Source organism: Branchiostoma lanceolatum, chromosome 6 (genome assembly GCF_035083965.1).
Source record: "Branchiostoma lanceolatum isolate klBraLanc5 chromosome 6, klBraLanc5.hap2, whole genome shotgun sequence".
NCBI lineage: Eukaryota > Metazoa > Chordata > Leptocardii > Amphioxiformes > Branchiostomatidae > Branchiostoma > Branchiostoma lanceolatum.
In genome coordinates, this window is record NC_089727.1 from 14,044,318 (window position 1) to 14,064,484 (window position 20,167).

At 39.7% G+C, this 20,167-nt stretch overlaps 1 protein-coding gene across 7 annotated transcripts in view; it reads right to left on the reverse strand.

Annotated features, from left to right (window-relative positions):
- LOC136437363 (arf-GAP with Rho-GAP domain, ANK repeat and PH domain-containing protein 1-like) overlaps positions 1–20,167 on the reverse strand; it is a 63,132-nt gene that overhangs the window by 26,068 nt on the left and 16,897 nt on the right. For 6 of the 7 annotated variants that reach the window (XM_066431934.1, XM_066431932.1, XM_066431933.1 and 3 more), the window contains exons 2-5: positions 10,880–12,453; positions 2,955–3,011; positions 2,516–2,545; positions 560–603 (exon numbers count right to left, since the gene is read on the reverse strand). In XM_066431934.1, the coding sequence (XP_066288031.1) occupies positions 560–603; positions 2,516–2,545; positions 2,955–3,011; positions 10,880–12,418 (1,670 nt within the window). In that variant the 5' untranslated portion in view covers positions 12,419–12,453. The remainder of the gene's footprint in view (positions 1–559; positions 604–2,515; positions 2,546–2,954; positions 3,012–10,879; positions 12,454–20,167) is intronic. The other variant, XM_066431930.1, reaches the window with a different exon arrangement.

Sequence of the window (20,167 nt, forward strand, 5' to 3'; positions counted from 1 at the left end):
GTGTGACATTTCTGTCTTTTATGAATTGTACTTTAAAAGTTATGAGTAAAAATTACTGCTGCGCTGTCTTTAAAATCAATCAAGAATATAACACTGCATGGCAATGTACATGTACATGTGTGTTTGTATATTCCTATTTTCCAGAATTGAATACAAATGAATGACTGTACAGACTGTAATGTATTATGATGCTCATTTCATTTAACACTTTGAGGTTACAGTATTTGAGTGGAACATTTTAATTCATTAGGCAAGCAAAATTAAAAGGCACATGTTCTTCTTGAGTTGTTCTATGAGATTAAGACATAATCAGTGTAATAAAGAGGGCCGTAAAAAGATAAGGAATTGAAGGAAAGACAGTTAAACAAGTTGACTAATGTCGCACCCTATTCTCATCTACACCATCAATGTTTTGGTACAGTCCTAAATAATTGATTCTAGTCTTACTACATCTTCATTTCAGAGGAAGGGTGAAGATGACAGCTGTAACACCATGCATGTTGTATGACTTATGATAGAAATCACCATGCGGGGATACAAAAATGGTTCTGATGCTTACCCTCCTTGCTTTTCCAGATAGCCGCAGCGCTCGTTTTTACGGATCTGTGGAAAGAACAAGAAAAGGTTATCACAAACTAGTGTGTAGAAAAGACTCACACAAGGGAAAACTGGAGGGATTGCACAATGTTGAAACCTTGAATCGTATTGTTGGGGTCTGGAAGATAAGTTAATAATTATACACAATCTTCTTTTTACAACCTGATTCTGAAAACGTAGCAAAGTCAAATGTATTGGGATCAAGATGACACTTGAAGGACTCATAGCATAAATTTGATTTCAATTTGATGGTCTCAGTAAAGCACCTCTTAACTGAATCATTGCTACTTTTCAAACAATTTACATGTATGGTCATGTACACATAGCATGTGTACCTGACCGTACATGTAGATTGTTTGAAAGTATAGCACATGATTTAGCTCATTTACAGTTTTGTGTGCTACAATGAAAGCTTTTACATGTACTGGAGAAATGCACACTGGAACACCTTATAGAAGGGGGGGGGGTCAAGAAACCAATTACAAGCCAACATCCATCATTCACATCGAGTACAGGAGATATTCCACAACATAAACCTCACAACTTGTAAAACAGGGCTTCTCAGGGCTTGTCTCATAACTTCCTATGCTTTTCCTTAATGAAATCATCACATCCATGCGCCTTCTCCAGTCAAACACAAGTGAAACATACAATCATTCAGATATTTAGGTCAAGATGAGAGCAGGTGTGTTGGAGGTTAAAGATCAGATTCCATAGACAGATGTCTGGGCGTCTACGAGACAGGCGCCAACAGCAAATGGAACAAAATGCCAACACATTCTCGAAAGATATGTATAGTAACCTAAAAACACTACAACTTGTGATGAGAGTATTCACAAAATATTAATACACTAAATATCAACTCCTTATATTTTTCCGTGCTACTTAATACATGATCCAATCCAAATGCTACATTGTTTCATGTCAAATATATTCTAGTTTCTCTCAGCCGAAACCTGTCACATAATTTTGATGCATACACAGTATGTTTGACAAACAATGAGTGCTGTGTATGCATACAAATGATGTAGATTATAGCATTACACCATGATGGTACATGTATGCGGTACGCAGGGTTCTAGTCAGCTTTAGATTTTTTCCCCATCATTATCACATATCATTAATTTCCGTTGCAGACGGACACTAATATTCTGGCATGATTTAATCTGATTTTCAATCTCTTTCCTATTATAAAATGCCATTTGTTTGTCTGTCAAGATGACAGAATGGTTAGAATTATTTTCCATTATGAGCAGCAAAATTTTTTTGAATGACGGAATGAGTCAGATGCTGGGTAGAACCCTGCTGAAGTAATGACATTATTTGAGACGCAACAACCGTGGACAGTGCATGAATTTTACAACATCATTTTTACCGCCGCCGTTACGCGTTGTATACTACTGCCACAAATGCTAAATATGTTGCTGCAAGCCTTGACATGAAGTGCAATTCAGCAACACATAGACAGACTCAGTCTACCATTGTATAGCTAAATTGAAATCAAATGTGATTTATATAGAAATATCATTTTTAATTGAAAAGTTACATAATGTTGTTAATTTTTGTTGCTAAATCTGTCATTTTAAGCTTATAAAACATGAAGTTCATCAAGACATCAAGTTCAGATTTTTTGGACAGATGGAACTTGCAAATTCATTGCCAACAAGCAAATTTCCATCCAGGGAGGGATGGGTCCTGGAGAAAGCCCTACTGTACAAATTCAAATTTACATGGTTTACAACTTCCAGGTTTCACGATCCAGCATAGGATACAATACTCTGTCATAGTATAACAATGTAATGACTCGAGTGCAAACATCCTACACACAAAGCGAACACTTAAACTACAGCAGCTGCAGCGGTGAAGTAAAGCCATGGAGCAGTGAGGCATGGGAAACATTACAAGTTATTTCTCCCACCTCTCGGTTTGACCCTGAAAACATGTAAGACTTGAAAGGGAAAAACAGAAATGTTACAGGGGTAAAGCAAGGTAAAACTTGTCTTTAGAGAGAAACCATAACACAATTTTTAATAAAAATCATATTTAGAATGAAACATTCTACAGAAGTCCATACACATTGTGCATAATAACAGTTTCAGATAATCGTAAATCAGAGTAAAGGTGACAGCAAGATTTAAGATGCCATTTTGTGTCAAAGATTTGAGCAGAGTACTATAAAATATACGTTTGTAAGGTACACCTGCTTAAAGTTTCTAAAATAAGACAACTACATTTTCATGAGAGGTGTGATGAATACTTTCGATTTTGTTTGATAACGCATAGAGAGAGGCTGTTAAAATGCAAAGAAATTGACTTTAAAAAGGCCTCTAAGATTAAAAAGCAAAAGGATATCTTACCATTGGACCTGCAGAAATAGGAATGCTCTTGCACTCTTCTTCATCATCATCCTCGGTCTACTCCCAGGGCAAAAGAAAGTGGCACATTGAATTATATCAATCATTCTACTGTTTTACTTAGCAGTAATACTTCAGTAACAGTCACCTGAGTGCAACCTATACTGGCATCCCAGCTTGTCTTGTTCAAAAGACATCTTAAACTGGTAAAAACTTAGAACACCCTCCACTTTAAGTTTGGAATTCCACTTTTCCCATTTTGACAAGTGCTTATATTTTCAATATAAAAGCATTTAATTTAAAAATGTTTACATATAGTTGATGAGTATGATGTACAGTTATGATTGATAACAATAACTTTCATGAATATTCATTTTGAAAATTTTCTTCCTGCAGGAATTCCTGCAGAATCTGCAGGAATTCCTGCAGGAAGAATTTGTCCAGCAGGAATTTCTGCAGGAAGATATTTTTCCTGCAGGAATCCCTGCAGGAGTCCCTGCAGGAAGAAGTTAAATTCCTGCAGGAAAACATCTTTCCTGCAGGAATTCCTGCAGAAATTGCCTTATATCTACAGCAATGTCAGTAGAATATGAGTCATATTGTGCAGTTTTGTTTTACAACTGTTGGGCCAGAACAATGGCGGCCACAACAATGAAAATTGCAATGAAGGTACCTTTTGATCAATCAATTGTTTTCCATGATATATTTTATGATACACAATTGTCTATTTATTCAACTTTGTTTTGTGAAGCTTGCATGCATGTACTCTAAATGTTACAATTGTTTTTAAAGAAGACATCTTTAAAAACACCTACTTTTTAACTCAAGTTAACCTGCATTGAATTACAATAGTCATTAATCATTGCATAATCATCAACTTCTGGCTACCAAGATCTATAATGGCTTACAATTGCTGATTGTGGCTTTCCTTATTACACAATTCAGTTAAATCATTAAACCTCTTATGTCATCAAGGTCTATTTAAACTGAGGGAAGAAGGCTGATTATTGATTATTGATTGTTATTGATTTTGTTGAAGATAGAGCCAGTGGTCAGAATGTGTAAAAATGGCACGTAATGGTCATAGGATGTTATACTGCAACAAGAAGGTTTATTTGTAACTCTTTTTATCACCTGGGTGTGATAATCACCTCCCCTCCCTTTTCTCGCCCATCTTTAAAGAGACTATGATCTCCATGTTCATTGTATTCAGATGTTAGCCAGCAGCCACAATGCATGCACTGATATGTAATTCAAGTCATCAGAAAAGATAAAAGATAGTTTCATCAGGTGATAAGTAGTTTACAATATAACATGTCAGACCACAATCCTTTAGGTTTTGAACTGACTGACCTAACCTACTTCTAGTAAATGACCTAACCTGCTACTAGTAAATATTGTAGTAATATTGCAGTGCCCTTGGGATAGTTTTTTCAGCAACCCTTTCTTATCTTTACCTCTTTTATAGCAAAGAGTACTTTACTAAGTACTTTAAGATTTACTTCTTTCGAGGCTACCCCAGGCCTGTTTAAGTGACTAGCAGGTCACTAGACTCAGGTATTGAAATGCAAAAGCACAAAAGTGCAACAAAATAACCCTGATAGATTGAAAAATTACTTCAAAGTTACACTTAAAGTGTGTTATATTTGCCCACCACATGCTAGACACTTGTCCTCAATAGATTTGGGCCCCTCTTGTACTATTTCACACCTACAACAGCCCATTTCACACATTGGTGGTAAAATATTATGCATGCATCCATTGTATTTGGCTAATGTTTTGGCTTTAATATTGGCTTTCTGTTTTGTCAGCTTTTGTTTTTGTCCACCAGCCAATTTGAAAATAGAGTGTGAGCATGCATGCCTGAATATTCAACAACCAAGAATATATCAACGAGGTTAAATTAGGATTTTAACCTATTCTAACCTCCTTGAATATATCTATGATACAAATATTGCATTTTTTAAAATACACTTCTATCAAGCAGAGTTTAAAAGTACCTGACCTTGCATCAAGCACCTTGCATCAAGGCATGCATGATTGAAGTTTTGAAAATACCCAAATCTGACCAATAGCCTATATAAGGGTTGATGGTCTCTAACAAAGTCTTTTTTTGTCATCCCTTTACAAAATTGAATCTACCTCATCACAGTGAGCCAGCAATTGTCACATGATGACATAGAGTTGAAATTTGATAGAATACCAAACACATGAAGATGTTAAGATTGACATATGAATTAAAACATCTGGCAAAAGTTTGTTCCAGAGAATATTTCCAATTACAAGGGGTATTTTCCTTTTTCAATGAGTATTCTCCTTTTTCAGTAATTATTCGTTCCTTTCATATGCGGGTCAAACTAGGTCAGCTATTGTCCGGCCAATTATCAAGTCCTTGGTTGGGCTGCTGACTGAGCATGCATGGTCTTGGCTTTTTGTGTGCTTTCGGCTTGGGGCTGTTGTAAAATAAAAGCCCAAGCAGAGGTTAGGGGTGGTCGCAATTTTTTACTTCTCCCTAATTTCACAAAATCGCGGCCGCCACTATAGCCCACCGACAAAACCTCTACTTGGACAACAGTACTAGGGAGGACTCATGGTCCAATGAAATCCCGGCTGATCAGAATACTTACTATTAACAATTTGAAAGTTCTTCCCAGGGCTCTAGCCAGCCTGAAATTTTATCCCGTAAGCCCTAAAATTTTGTACAAACCTAACATATCGAGCGCCGAAGGCGCGAGGCGTGGCGCCGTAGGCGCGACAATTCTAGGGGGGTCCGGGGGTATTCCCCCCCGGGAAATTTTTAAATCTAGACCCTCTGAAACGCTATCTCCAGCATTTTGAGGGGCAAGTTTGGGTGAAAAATTAATTGGGCCTTCGTTGTACACAATCGGCAGATAAATGAAATTTAGCACCACAAAACTTTCTTATTTATTTGACAAATATACACGTGAATTCAAGTCGGCAGAAATAAAACATTTTCAACACCGGTCGACGCGTCGTACCGGTCCCGTTTGCGCCCTGTACTAAATATAGTAGGAAATGAGACACCCTTCTTTGGACAGAACGCCCTAAAGACGTTCAATATTTTCCTTCCGTGTTTTCCATGGTCGATTTCTCCGGTAACTTCCACTTGATTTGATCAAAATTCGTCGATTCAAGCCCCATCTTCCCACCAAATATCAATTTCTGATAAAACCTCGCGGATTCGCGCCTCTCGTGAACCGCGAGACTTGTATGTCATTGGTCGATTTTCCGTGACGCGGCGTGAACGAACGCTGTTATTGGTAGATGATATCTGATTCTGAGGTCTAAAACTATCAACACCAGTTTTCGCGGGAAGAGTGCGTGAAACTCGGCGTAAAACTTTAACAATGTTTACCAAAAAAATACGGAAAGCCTGGTAACTACCGGAGTATTTTTTGTGTGGCTATAACTAGCGGTGAACCGGGGAAAACAGCCGAAAAAACGTCAGCCCGATGCGACCGGCCAGAATTGTAGTGGGGCACTAGTAGTGGGGCAATAGTAGTGGGGAGGGGGGCACACGATGCTGATTTTCTCTCGGCCCACGAACCACTGGCAGCCTCCGCGCCTCCGTTTGTCTGCTATAAAGCCACCTTGAGGTTGTCGCCGGCGGAAGATAGAAATTGCCTGAATCGACCTCGCTTCAAACTTCCGCTTCTTTTCTGGAGACCTTTAAAAATATTCAAGCCCTGTCAATATCTTTTCCCCCGATTTTTTTTCCGTCAAGGTTTACGGATTGGTCTTGAATTTATTCCGTAACACGCAGCAAAGTTCCGTAAATTTACGGCAAAACTGGCGCTGGCTAGAGCCCTGGTTCTTCCCCACATCTGCCTGGAGAATATGATAGCCCCGACCTAAGGTATCAGCTGAAAGGACAAGTCTAGTAAAGTCAAGTCAAGGCCTTAAGTTTACTTTAAGATACTTTTAATAGGTTGGGGTATTGTAATAGCCTCTTTGTCTTTGGTATCAGCAAGGAGGTTTAAATAGGATTTAAACCTCCTTGGTATCAGTCAATGTGTAAGCTCAATGTGTAAGCTCAACCTGAAAATTCACTTCTGGGATGCCAAGTAGGTCTAGATATCCATGGGGATACTTATCTGTATTCATATTGGGTAAACCTAAAATGGGTAAACCAAGGAAGTTGTATTCTATTTATTTATTTGCAATTTTGGCACTTTGGAAGTAATTGAATCCGCCCGTGATTTAACTTCTAGTTTCTACTACTTTTCTCTAAACGTTAAATCGTGGGCGGATTCAATTACTTCCAAAGTGCCAAAATTGTCAATCTGAAAGCGTCTTTTGGAAGCTGACACCTTCCACAATCTCACTGGCGAGTTTGTTTGGTCAGATGTAGTCGTTAACGGCCAAGTTAGAAAGCGATTTGTCGGGAAATGGCTGATACGAATCTGAGTTTCAATGCGATTCACGTGATTTGATTGGTTTGGGTGATCCATGGGGATGCTTATCTGTATTCATATTGGGTAAACCTATTAACAATGGGTAAACCAAGGAAGTTGTATTCTATTTATTTGAATAAACTTGGATAAATCCAATATTTCGTGAGAACTCTGAAGTGTTGAGGTCCATGTTGAAAATCGCAAATCAGCGCTCAAAATGTGAACGCTTGCACTCTTAGAAGTCTGTGAAGGATGCTAGATAAAAATAATAACAAAGGAGTTTCCATTCCTAGGAGAGATTAGCCTCTACCAGTCTCTGCGCGATCGCTGGGAAAATAGTAGAAATTGGCCAAATAGAGTGAATAGTATACCAAGGGTAGTCCGCTATACAGTGAAGCTAGGTCTAGCCTATTGAGCTTCACTGCATAGCGAACTACCCCTGGCATACTATTCACTCTATTTGGCCTATTTCTACTATTTTCCCAGCAATCGCACGGAGCTGGTAGAGGCTAGGAGACATCACAGGAGTGAGGAGAGATCTCCTTTCAGTTTCAGGGATGCCTGTAGTCACTGGCTTTGAACGCCTTGATTCATGTCAAGGTGTGAATTGCCCTGATTTACATTATAAGAGGCAACAACAATCAGGCACCTGGAAGATAGAATCTCCTTGGCTGTCATCGATGCAGTCAGGAGGTGTGTGTGTGTGCTGCCCGGTTTTAAAGGGGACCGGCAGATGTTGTGAGTATGTACACGGAGTGCAATTGATTTTAAACCTCCTTGTACTGTACCAACCAGTAATGAGGCTGTTGTAGTTCCCTTTAATGTGCTCAAGGCACCTCCAGATCCTCGTTCACGAGACCCCAATTTCACATCCCTTCTGAATATTCTTGATGGAATGGAGCTGATCTATATAGGGTCTGGCCCATTGGTATAGAAAATGAAAAACAATTCTGAAGACACAGTAAAGGCTTCAGTACACCTCATAACAGTATAATGAATTGAGTTTAAAACCACCTCAAGGGGCAGCTTGGAACAAGCTGGCTTGACTGGTGTCATCTAAATCTGGCTTGGAGTGTTCACGCTCACAAATTAATTTGACTTTGCTTAGAACTAGGTGCTTTTGCAGAGCAAACACTACTGAAGCGCCCAAAAAATCACTGGTCAGTCTGACTTGTCAGCCCCTGATGTACGCATAGGGTCTACCAACTCTACGCTTGACTTTAAAAAGTACAAAATAGCCAGTCTCTTCAGGACTTTGCTTTGTGGAGACGACAGATAAGACACGAAATTGTGGCTGCACATGAAAAGTAAATTCCATTTTCAAATAAGGAGGAAAATATCCTTTCATCAACTACAACATTTAATAGTGTATCGAGTACTGTGAATGCATTTAAGTTTATGTGGTTTTAATTTCACGGTGGGGAGAAAATGGAGTGTTCACTGGGATTTTAAGTTCATGTTTGAGACAATAATAGACAAGGGGGTAAGAGGGAAAAAAATGTCGGCCACTACTACTGACCAAGGAGGGTATATGTGTTAAAACTGACCGTGGTTTTCCCTTTTTTGTGAAGGGAGGGCCACCCCTAGCCCCCTAACCAAACCACTGCTTGGACCCCAGATCCAAGTCAAGGCACACAAACTACCATGCAAGATCATGCTCAGCAGTAGCCAGAGTGTCATCCTGTTTCAGTTCCTTGGTTCCAGGCTCTAACTGAAACAGGATGACACTCAGGCTAGCTCAGCAGGCCCTTGACAATACGAAAATGTGTGTTCTGTTCAACCAAGGACTTGATAATTGGACAGCATTTGTAGGACAATGGCTGACCCCGCATATGAAAGGAGCGAATAATTACTAAATATTTCCATCAAGAGGAGGAATGGATACTCTTTGTTTATAAAGGTCTACATGTATATGGTAGGATTTTGAACCTGGAGAGGATATATTCTCAGGAAGAAAACTTTCTATTCATATGAGTCATAACATCTCATATGTTTGGCATTCTATCATATTTCAACTCAAATGTATTATGATATTATCTAGTCTTTTGAGCTATGGATCGTGGTAGCCAGAAGCAATGATTATGCAATGATTATTATGATTCAATACATATGCCAGGGTTTTTAAGGATGTCTTTTTTGAAAACTCCTGTTACAGTACATGCATGCATGCAAGATTCACGACATGAAATTGAACATGTATATATGATCATATGATGTTGAGAGATGTTGTGAGTATGTACAAAGTGAATTTTTCTATATGTTACTCAACAAAACCCCGCGAGGGGCATAGCGTTGAGCATAGCGTTGAGGATGATAAACGAAAAGGCACGGTGACCCTTGAGTGTCTGTTGATGAACCCAAGGACATTATATCTTCTAAATAATGTCCTTGATGAACCATATACAGAAACAAACAATTTTCTAAAACAAGATTCTTTCAAAAGAATTGGTCTGAGAAACCATCGATGTAGCATAACTTAATGCAAAATATAAAGGACTCATATCCTACAGACATTGCTAATAACTAGCTATATATAATTAGATACATGCATGTATAAGGTACTTCCTGCAGGAATGCCTGCAGGAAAGATGTTTTCCTGCAGGAATTTAACTTCTTCCTGCAGGGACTCCTGCAGAGATTCCTGCAGGAAATATATCTTCCTGCAGAAATTCCTGCAGGACAAATTCTTCCTGCAGGAATTCCTGCAGATTCTGCAGGAATTCCTGCAGGAAGAAAATTTTCAAAATGAATATTCATGAAAGTTATTGTTATCAATCATAACTGTACATCATACTCATCAACTATATGTAAACATTTTTCACTTAAATGCTTTTATATTGAAAATATAAGCACTTGTCAAAATGGGAAAAGTGGAATTCCGAACTTAAAGTGGAGGGTGTTTTAGATTATAGCAATTTTCTCACAAGATACCAAAACAGCAGATTAACCTTGAAACGTCCCTTGGCACAGACCCATGAATATGGTGTCTGGTATTTCACTGTGATTTCCCTAAAGGGTAGTGTTACTGCTCCCCAGGGGATACAACAAGGTCAAGTGCAGTGGTCTAATTTTACATTGTAGCAATTATCATGCTATATTGACGGTGCCTCTACCAGTGCAATGGCCTAGGGGATAGAGTGTTCGCCTTCCATTTGGCAGGTTTGGGGTTCAAAACCCCAGCCGGGTCAACACGAAGACTTTACAAATGGTACATGCAGACTGTGTTTAGCACTCAGCACTTTTGAGAAAGAGTAATGGGAGTTGCACATACACCACTACCAGTGGACTAGCTCCCTACTGCAGTGGCCTGTTTGGCCTAAGGTCTGTAGAAACGGAGATGGGTACCACCCCTATAAACCAAAAAGGTGTGGAAAGGATTTCTAACTGACGGTGGGTCGCTATGAATTCTTTGTATATATATGGGGAGATTTCTGCATTTTTGGTTGACTTACAATGAATCTACAGGAGGAAAAATATCATTGCTGGATGACTTTGATTTTAGTTACATCTTACCGGTGGCAAGGTCCAAGGAACAGAGGCACCTCCGGCATCGATGTCGTCCCCACTATCTGACAGGCTGTCGCTTTGATCGTAGGTGACTGTTTCGTATGGCGAAACATCTTCCCCAACTAACTGATTCTGCACTTCTTCCTTGGACTCATATACATCACATGACACCATTTCCACGCTGTTGTTGCCTCTACGAGACAGCTGATGGTCGTCAATGTTGACGCTCTCATACACGTCCTGCTCCTCATTTGAAGGGGTGTTTTTATTTCTGGGAGGAAGTTGGGGATGGGGCCGTGGCCACGTGTTGCTGACATTTGATGACACGGGTTGGGAGGTTGGCAAGTGTACAGTCTGCGTGCGTTGGTTGATTTGTACTGGCTCATACGGATCCTGGAGAACGTGTGTAACTATAGTCAAATCAGGCGCAACGTCGTCATATACATTCTGTGACCGCATGTTGCGAAATGGCAAGGGTGGCGGCACGATTTCGTTTGGCTCGAAACCAGCGTTACTGCCATCACCTTCCTCACGATGAGCAGCAACGGGCGGCCTATCGGGGAGGGCAGGCGGCATACCGTTTCCATGTGGCACCACATTTCTATAACAATCTGCTTGGCTTTCGCGGGCTACTTCGTCATACTGCGGATTGTGATGCCCACCATTTCCTACAATCCGAAACTCGGTACTTTTTGGCGGGACTGCATGTGCTGTAGGGTTCTTTTTACCTTCTTGTTTACCCTTGTTGCTGTCTGTTGTAGATTGACTAAAGCTGTTACTGGTTAATATATCTCTGTTTAATAAGTCATCCTGCATTGCTGGGGTGTCTTCAAACTGGGATTCTTCAAGATCGCCATGCATCGACTTGACCGCATCCCTGCGGATAGACTTCTTCATCTTCGTCCCTTCTTCATCATTTCCCCCTTCACTAAGAGTTCTTGGGAAGGGTTTCTGCTGGCGCGGGAGGTTCCGCGGTTTTGGTGTCGGCTTCGGTCTACTGGGTTGAACCGACTTACCGTCATTCTGAACCGGCTTAGGTGGAAGGTTTCTTGGTTTTGGAGTAGGTTTAGGTTTGGAGGGCAGCTGCCCATCTTGTGGAGGATTTGGGGGAGCGGTTTGCGGAGGGGAAACGGGTGGGGAGATAACCTTTTTCTCTTCCTCTTCAGGGGTTGGGGAGGGTGATGGCGACTTTTCATTAGAAGCCCTCCTCATCTTAGGAGGAAGTTTTAGCGGGACGAGCTGATCTATTGCGCTGTCCACGCTGCTTGTGCTTCCCGACAACAAACCAAGCGGGCTCAACTCTATCGGGGAGGCTGCAGGCATCTTTACGTGGCCTTCGCAGGAGATGGGCAGGTGTTTGAGGATCCTGCGGCAGTGTCCCGGACGGTTGATCCCAATCTGGTGGAGGGTGTCGTCGTTGAGGTTGCAGCAGTCGCTGAGCTGTGTGTAGCCCTGGTTGGTGAAGAGTTGGACGTACACCTCCAGCTGGATGGCCTGCAGCCAATCCTGCACACTCGTCACCTCCACCTCCATGTTGGGGTCCATCTCAACTCAACCCTAGTGGGACGCCATCAGCACTTCTACACGTGCAAGTCAGAACAAAAGGCATAATCAGTATCATTCATATTGATTTAGATACAACACAAGGCAATCAGAGGGGGCAGACTTCATTTCTACATGTGCAAGTCAGAGAAAAAGGCATTATAAATCAGTACTTGGGTAGTAATTCATGTTGATTTAGAATAGATACAACACAAGGCAATCATGATCAAACATGGCAAACTTCATCTGCATCCATACTATTTTGCAACCTTTTCTGCATAAAGGAAAAAATATTAACACTGAGGATGCATGGCAATGCTGCATTGTGTCTGTTGGGATTTGCAGAAATGCACACGCACTCACAACCACTCACTCACACATGCATACACAGACACACTGTAAATGCTTTTCCCAGGAAAGTGCGCAATTCAAGACCAAAAACCCAACATTATGATGGTAGAATTTGTCAATGATGCATATTATATTGAAGAGTTAAATGTTAAGCTCACTTTACACAAAAGTATTATAAAAGATGAGAGAGTCACAGGTAGATTACAGACATTCAAATATTGTTTTTGCAAGATTTTATGAGATATAAGTGCAAGCAGTTTCATGTAATTAAGCTCACTACAGGAAGGAAGTATGATATCATCTATCTTATCACTAGTCTCTAGTACCTTTCCTTGATCTTCACTGTTTCATACTTAAAACAGAGAATGCAATGTATTGATACTAGATACTGGTGGCTAACTTTTATTCCAAAGCTTGATAATTAGACTTAGTGACACATTATCTGTTAGAAGTAAATGGTCATTTACAAGGAAGTACTAGTCGATGAGCCCAAAAATTAGTTCTGTGTATTTTATGTTTTGAAATAGAATTTAAAATTAATAAAAATTTAGCTACTACCAACCCAGACAAGCATTCATGGTGATACATGTAAAATGACGTATAACAATGTAATAAGCCCTTCCTATCTTTGGTACAATAATCAGTACTATCCTTCAATGATTGCGTCTACAATCAAATCTAGCCACAGGCTATGACGCATGTTGTTACATGTACGTCACATTCCAAAGAGGAAGCCATTAGAATTGGAGTATATTTCTTTGATATGGAAAAAGGGAATTGCACTGATGTGTCTATAGTATAGGTGCTGTGTCTTGCATTTGTAGCATGAAAGGTTCACATAAACTATGGAATAAACCACTAATTTATAGGAAATTATGGGAAGCCAACATAATAAAAGATGTAAAACATATCAGTTAGAAGGTGAAATAATGTTAGTATAACATGGTAAATTTTTCCAGTATACATGCATGTCGAAGATTATAATTACTGTATGTTGCTTATTGAAGGCATTTTCTCATGAAGTGATAGGAATTACAAATATACATAATTACAGTGCACTACTGTATGATAGGGAATGGGCCATTAACTGAGAGTCTGTATTTATAAGGGCAATTTTACGGTGGCTGAAGTGACAACGCTAGACATCAAAGACATTGTAACTGACTCCCGGACCCTAGTGGTTAATTTGTTTGGATAGATTCCCACTGAGAGACTTATGTTGTGTGATGGCGTTCAGCACCAGGGACAGAGCAAGCCCTCCAGAACACATAAATAGGGCAGTGGATGTAAATAGGGCAGCACCAAGGACAGATTAAGTAGACAGTAACATAGAAGTACAGAAATGTTTATGTAGTTTTTACATTACAATATTGTGTAATGGATACTGTTGTGATAATCTTGCCGTCCAATCAAATGGCTCGTTTCAACTAATATGTCTTCTAGTATTTCATGATGCTACTAATGATATACGATGTACAACCACAAAGTTTATGTTTACATCAGCTTCATGTAGAAGAAGAACATACACGTACATTATGTTGTCTCTACAAATAAAAACCAAAACATTGTCATCTTTTTATCAAGAGTCTGTTATAACCATTTCAACTTTTTCACCTGATCATAATAAACCATTTGTCTAATCAATCATTCATCAATTCAACCTAGCCTTTTGTGCACAAATTCTGCAATATTCTCTATCAAAGAAAAGGGAATGTAAATTTGGACACTGTAACATCCCTTTGGTACCATCGATATGGAGGAAACATGACTTCCTTCGTGATGTAAAAGATGGGTCCTGGACCTATCACACCAAAATGACCTTATAACGCATTGGCCTGCTTTTACGATGTGTACCATCAATCAAGTATTCACTACTTTACACATCATGTATGTGTTCCTTGTGCTACAGTCTGCAGAGCCTAAATTGAAGGGCCTGTTCTCAAGCATCTTTTTACATCCAACTCGAAATTCATTTTACGGTCAGCATTTGTTAAAGTACAAGTATTTGGTATTTTGGACTCCTGTCAATCTGAAGGTGCAACACACAAGACATTGAGAATATTTGTTTTGCTAGATACATAAAACAATGAAATCAAAGTCTCTGCAAATATCACATCAAAACCTTTTGCTCTACTGATTACATTGAAGCTTGCTCTTTTAGGAATATAACGGATTTGCTTAATCAAGCCACAGCACTAGACTGACTTCAATAGACACAGGTGGCTTTGCCATGCAAATGAGATAGAACACTAGGCACAAGTGGCTTTCATATGCAAATGAGATAGCAACCCATCTATCTACGACCGATATGGAGGACTAACTTCCACTTTTGTCGACAAATCACCCATAATCCTTTACCCATGGGTAGCGTTTACCTAAAAATCACCCCCGGATTTCTACACTGGGGAACACTAAAACATCACAGGGCAAAAGTTTATGCCTGTGTATAGGTTAGAAAATGTATCAACCTGTGATTCCCAACCCCTGGTGTCAAATTTCCAGAGGGAAGGTGGGAAATCACAATGTATCAGCAGAATAGACAATGTAGTAGCATTGGTGAGTGAAGGAATAGCTTACCTTGCCCTATCATTATCTTTTTCAGGAAAATCAGAATATTTGGATAGGGTACATGTAAATAAATCCCCCTGTGATTTTAATGTTCTCCAGATAAGATAAGCTCGCTTCATAATATATATATATATATATATAGTCAAAGAATTGGCAATTCAGTACTAAGTATTTTAGACGCCAATTACCCCTAGATCAGAATTGGCTACAAAATAATTGGAATTTCTGGTTACAAAAAACTCAAATATAGAAAATAAGCTGAAGTGTAGATACGTCTACATGCTTAATTTGCTTTTCTCCCTCTTTTTCTCTGAAGGAAGTTATTAGTACGACTTACCCAAAAAAAACTAGCAATAGAATTCTAAGAAATAACTGTTTCTATACAACATAGTGGGCATCTAGGACTATCTGACAGTATATAGAATAACGTACATGTACCAGACAAAAAAACAGCACAGTCAAAAAGGACATTTCCTCCAACATTACCTGTTGTGCGGGGGAACATGCAATATGAATATGACAATCTAATTACTTTTGCATATCTCGTTCTCAAAAAAAAGCTGTTTCTACACAACATAGTGTGCATCTATGATTATCTGAGTATATAGAATAATGCATATGTACCTGGCACAAAAGCGGCAGTCAAAAATGACATTTCCTCCAACGTTACCTGTTGTGCAGGGGAACATGCAATATGAATATGACAATTTAATCTACCTTTGCACATCTCGCTCTTTGTTAGAAGGAAAGGGGGGCACCCGGGGCCAACACCCTTCCCTGATGGAAAATATTCTACATGAGCGGCATGATGCCATCTATGTGCAGAAGAACCCCAGAGGCATGGAAGGGTGCAATTAGATTAAGTAGCACAGGGCAATAAAGACGGATAGGCAATATGCCGAAACAGGTTCCTATCGATACACAAAATGGATAGTTCCGAGTGATGTGCCGATATAGCAGAATAATTGCACTGCCGTCTGGGCTTTACGGGGAGGTTATTCACTGTAACAGGCAAGATCCCTGTGACCATATGTGGAGATAGGGCGGATCTAGGCCTTGTAATGACAACAGTTGGGCTAACAGCGATGGTATTCTTCATTGGATATGCTGCAGTGATATCAGGCTAGGCTGTCACCCATCTTGTACCCTAAATGGCCATGGCTAACACCGCAGATACACCAGCGATTTCTATGTTCGCATAAAATGTAAATCTACAGATTTTGACATTTTCTACCAGTGTGGTGTAAAGCATCATGCTTCATCTGACGATAGAGCCTCTATCATTATGGATGACTGTTTTATTTTACGTTACCTTTGGTACCAAAGTGCTTCCATTACCATAAGCCCTCATGATCAAGCCAGGGTTTCTAAACAGGTTACTAGCATAGGGGTGCTCTGCCCTGATACTTTTGACCTCAATCATATTGTACTGGGAGACATTTTGCCAGAACTGGAAAATACAGATTGACCCAGTCAACTTAACAGGTGCAGGCCACAGTCTGTTTCTTATGTCTGTAGGAACAATACCTTTTTCACATATAACACCCTCCAGATTAATTTTGGACTTTCTATTGCACTTTGGACTAATGCTTGTAGCCTCTGACAGCTTATACATACAGAGATGATATTTTGTGAACAACTTCCTTGCCACTTAATGGATCATAATGACCCCCAGCGGGGGTCGTCACGCGTCGTTGAAAATCGAAAAACCTTCAGATTTTTCCCGAAAATCTTCAGATTTTATGGAAAATCTTCAGATTGTTTGAGATAACCTTCAGATTGTTTGCAAGAATCTTCAGATTGTTTTGAGATTGGTTTCAAAGAACCTTCAGATTGTTTCAAAGAACCTTCAGATTGTTTCAAAGAACCTTCAGATTGTTTCGAACAATCTTCAGATTTTTTAATGTGATCTTCAAATTTATGTTTCAACTTCCTTTAATATTGATTAGTATGATATGAAAATTGATAAGAATGGTTTTATTGTTGTGTGAGTTTTGTACTTTTGATGGGAAAATGGATCTAACCAATCCTGATTAGCTCCTTTCACTTGCAACTCATGGCTTTAAAGTCGAACAGTTCTTTGTGGGCTTAAACAGAGCGACCTGTCTTTAGATAGCGCGAACTTAGCGAACATTATGTAGTCGTTAAATGGAGTTGGCAGAGAAATCCATGTTCTCGGGAACAACGATTTTGATCGGAGCCTCATATCGAACCTGACTGCAATATTTATCCTCGTTCGCCCCTCAAGCCCTGGATAACAAACGTACGCTTACTATTGTTTTGGTGGTATAATGATGAATACTGCATTTGGATGCAGTTGTCATAATGCCATGGGTTTGACACTAGATGAAAATAAAAATCCACTTGAATCAACTGTCAGTTCTACATGTGTATTGTTGACAACCGTACGAATGGTAATAACTCCTCATTATCATAATAAATTACCTATGTCAAGTCATGGAATTTTACCGCTTCCGAGACAGCATCGGCTTCCAATGTGATGTGCAATGTAGTTATACATATAAATTTCCATCACTGGTTGTGTTACAGGTACTAACTTGTAAATGACAGCAGAAAATTTGTGATTTCATAAAACAGTCTAGTTCAAAATTCAGCTGCTATGTGTATTGCTACTTTGCGGTAGATATTTGGCTTGTTCATTGTTATTGCAACCATTTGATCAACCTGGGTTATAGGTCTTCAAAGATGTGTTTTATCCATGACATTTTAGTTTTTTTAAGCTTGCATGCAGTTGATATATCATTATGTGGCAAGAATGCAACTTCTGAAGATGCCTCAGGCCTGGAAATAGTGGGTGCATGTGCACCTGTGTGCACCCAAAATTGGAGCTGTGCACCTAATTTTTGACTGTGGGTGCACCAGTGCACCTAGATATTTTTGTAGGCTATAAGGTAAGGGTACTATTGTACACTAGTATACAGAGAATACAGAAATGTAAGTATCTTGACTTACTTGCCTTTTAGACAGAATAGCTAAAATTACCCTTCGTTGTATTCTACTTGATGTATCTAGTTAGCTATAGAATTACAGGTTGTAGTTCTTAAGAGCGTTAAACTTGGTAATTTTGTTTTGCTGACATTCAACTTTATTTTATGTGGTACACCCAAAATGTTTTCTGTGCACCTAATTTTTTTTTGTCGGGTGCACCAGTGCACCTATTTCCAAAAATGAATTTCGAGCCCTGTGCCTTCTTGTTAAACATTGTGCATGCAATACGAAGCAGTGTTACATCAAGTCATCTCCAAGCAGATAAAGAGAGTTCTCTCACCAGTGGAAAGACATGCTGAACCAAGTTGTGTTAAACAAGCTGGACCCTACATGTATATCTTCTTGGAGATTTATGTTTGCCAGGGTATCACATATAGGGCAAGCATACACGTGTAGATTCAAAATGATATAAAACATGTATGAGTGGAACTTGGCTGTCACCTCAGTATCCAACTACACAGAAAACAGATGCAGACAAATTACTACCACCTTCAACATTCATGACTGGCACAACCATACAGTAGGTTAGAATACACCTACATTGTAGGTGTAGCTCCTTAAGACACCATGCACAGGATTTGTGTGTTGTTTGCCAAAACTCTATTATGCTTTCCCTACTTTCAGCATTCTATGGCTCTCCATGTGTCAGCATAGATGGATTCATACTAATCATAGGCCTAGACAAGACCTAGAAAACATCTCTTCAAGTTGTCTTTGATTGAAAGTAAAATTTCTTACTCATTTGTTGGTTTCTCATGTTTTGCAGTGGCCATTATTCTGTGTTGAAAGGACAGTAGCTGTTGATATCATCTATTTAGAGAGGTGATGACTTGTTAATAGCTTTTTAATTGATTGGGAGGAGAAGTCATTTCCCACTACTCCACCCACTCCATTACTACTGGACTTGCTAACTGTAGTGGCAGGCACAGCTTGAAATGATTATTTGCTGCTGACTACAAGATCTGTAAGAGAGATATGGAAACTTTAGAACAGATCATCAGTAGGGATATCATCCTAAGGAAATCTTTGAATGTACAATAAACATTAGGGATATTACAAAGTAGCCCTATAGCACCCTATTACATACACTTGAGCTTCACTGTATAGCGGACTATACCCTGTAGTGTATAGCGGAGTACCTCGGTCGATTTCTACTATTTTCCCAACGATAGGACAGGGCCTGGTAGAGGCTGTAAATTTGCCCTGTCAAAATGCAAGGAAAACTGTCTAGATTTCACACTTTTCTGGGAAGGGTGCCCAAAAACCCCTACTTTGCAACCTTTAGTGCTTGCTGTGATGCTATCACCGTACCAATTTGTCTTCTGCACCTAATCTCCTACTCTGTAAAAAGTTATGGTGACTACCTGAGTTGTGTTGTCTCAGGCATAGCCTCCTTTGCAAACTTTCTAGTTGCTACTGGCATTTATTTCTAGGAGAGCGCGGGCAGCAGATAGCATTTCTCCTTCAAAAGAATCTGGCCCCAGCGTGTTATAAATCACGAATCAGTGCTCCCCCCACTCCAAATTTAATGCCAGCACCACCCAGAAAGCCATCAAATCTCATACTCTCCAAGCAGGAGTCCAGCTCCGGCTGGTGTTTAATGTGTTTTGGAGAGTTTTGGGCGGGCTTTATATTTCATTCGTTTTCCTGATATCACCCAGTCAAAATAGAAAACGTGACAAAAACGCCAGGTAAACATATCAAAAACCAGCCGGAGCCAAACCTATGCATGTATTCTTAGAGAGTAGCTATCTCAGATCCTAGTGTTGCCTGGTCTTCCCATCTGGGAGGAACCCCTGCTGAAATCATTATTGACACAAGACA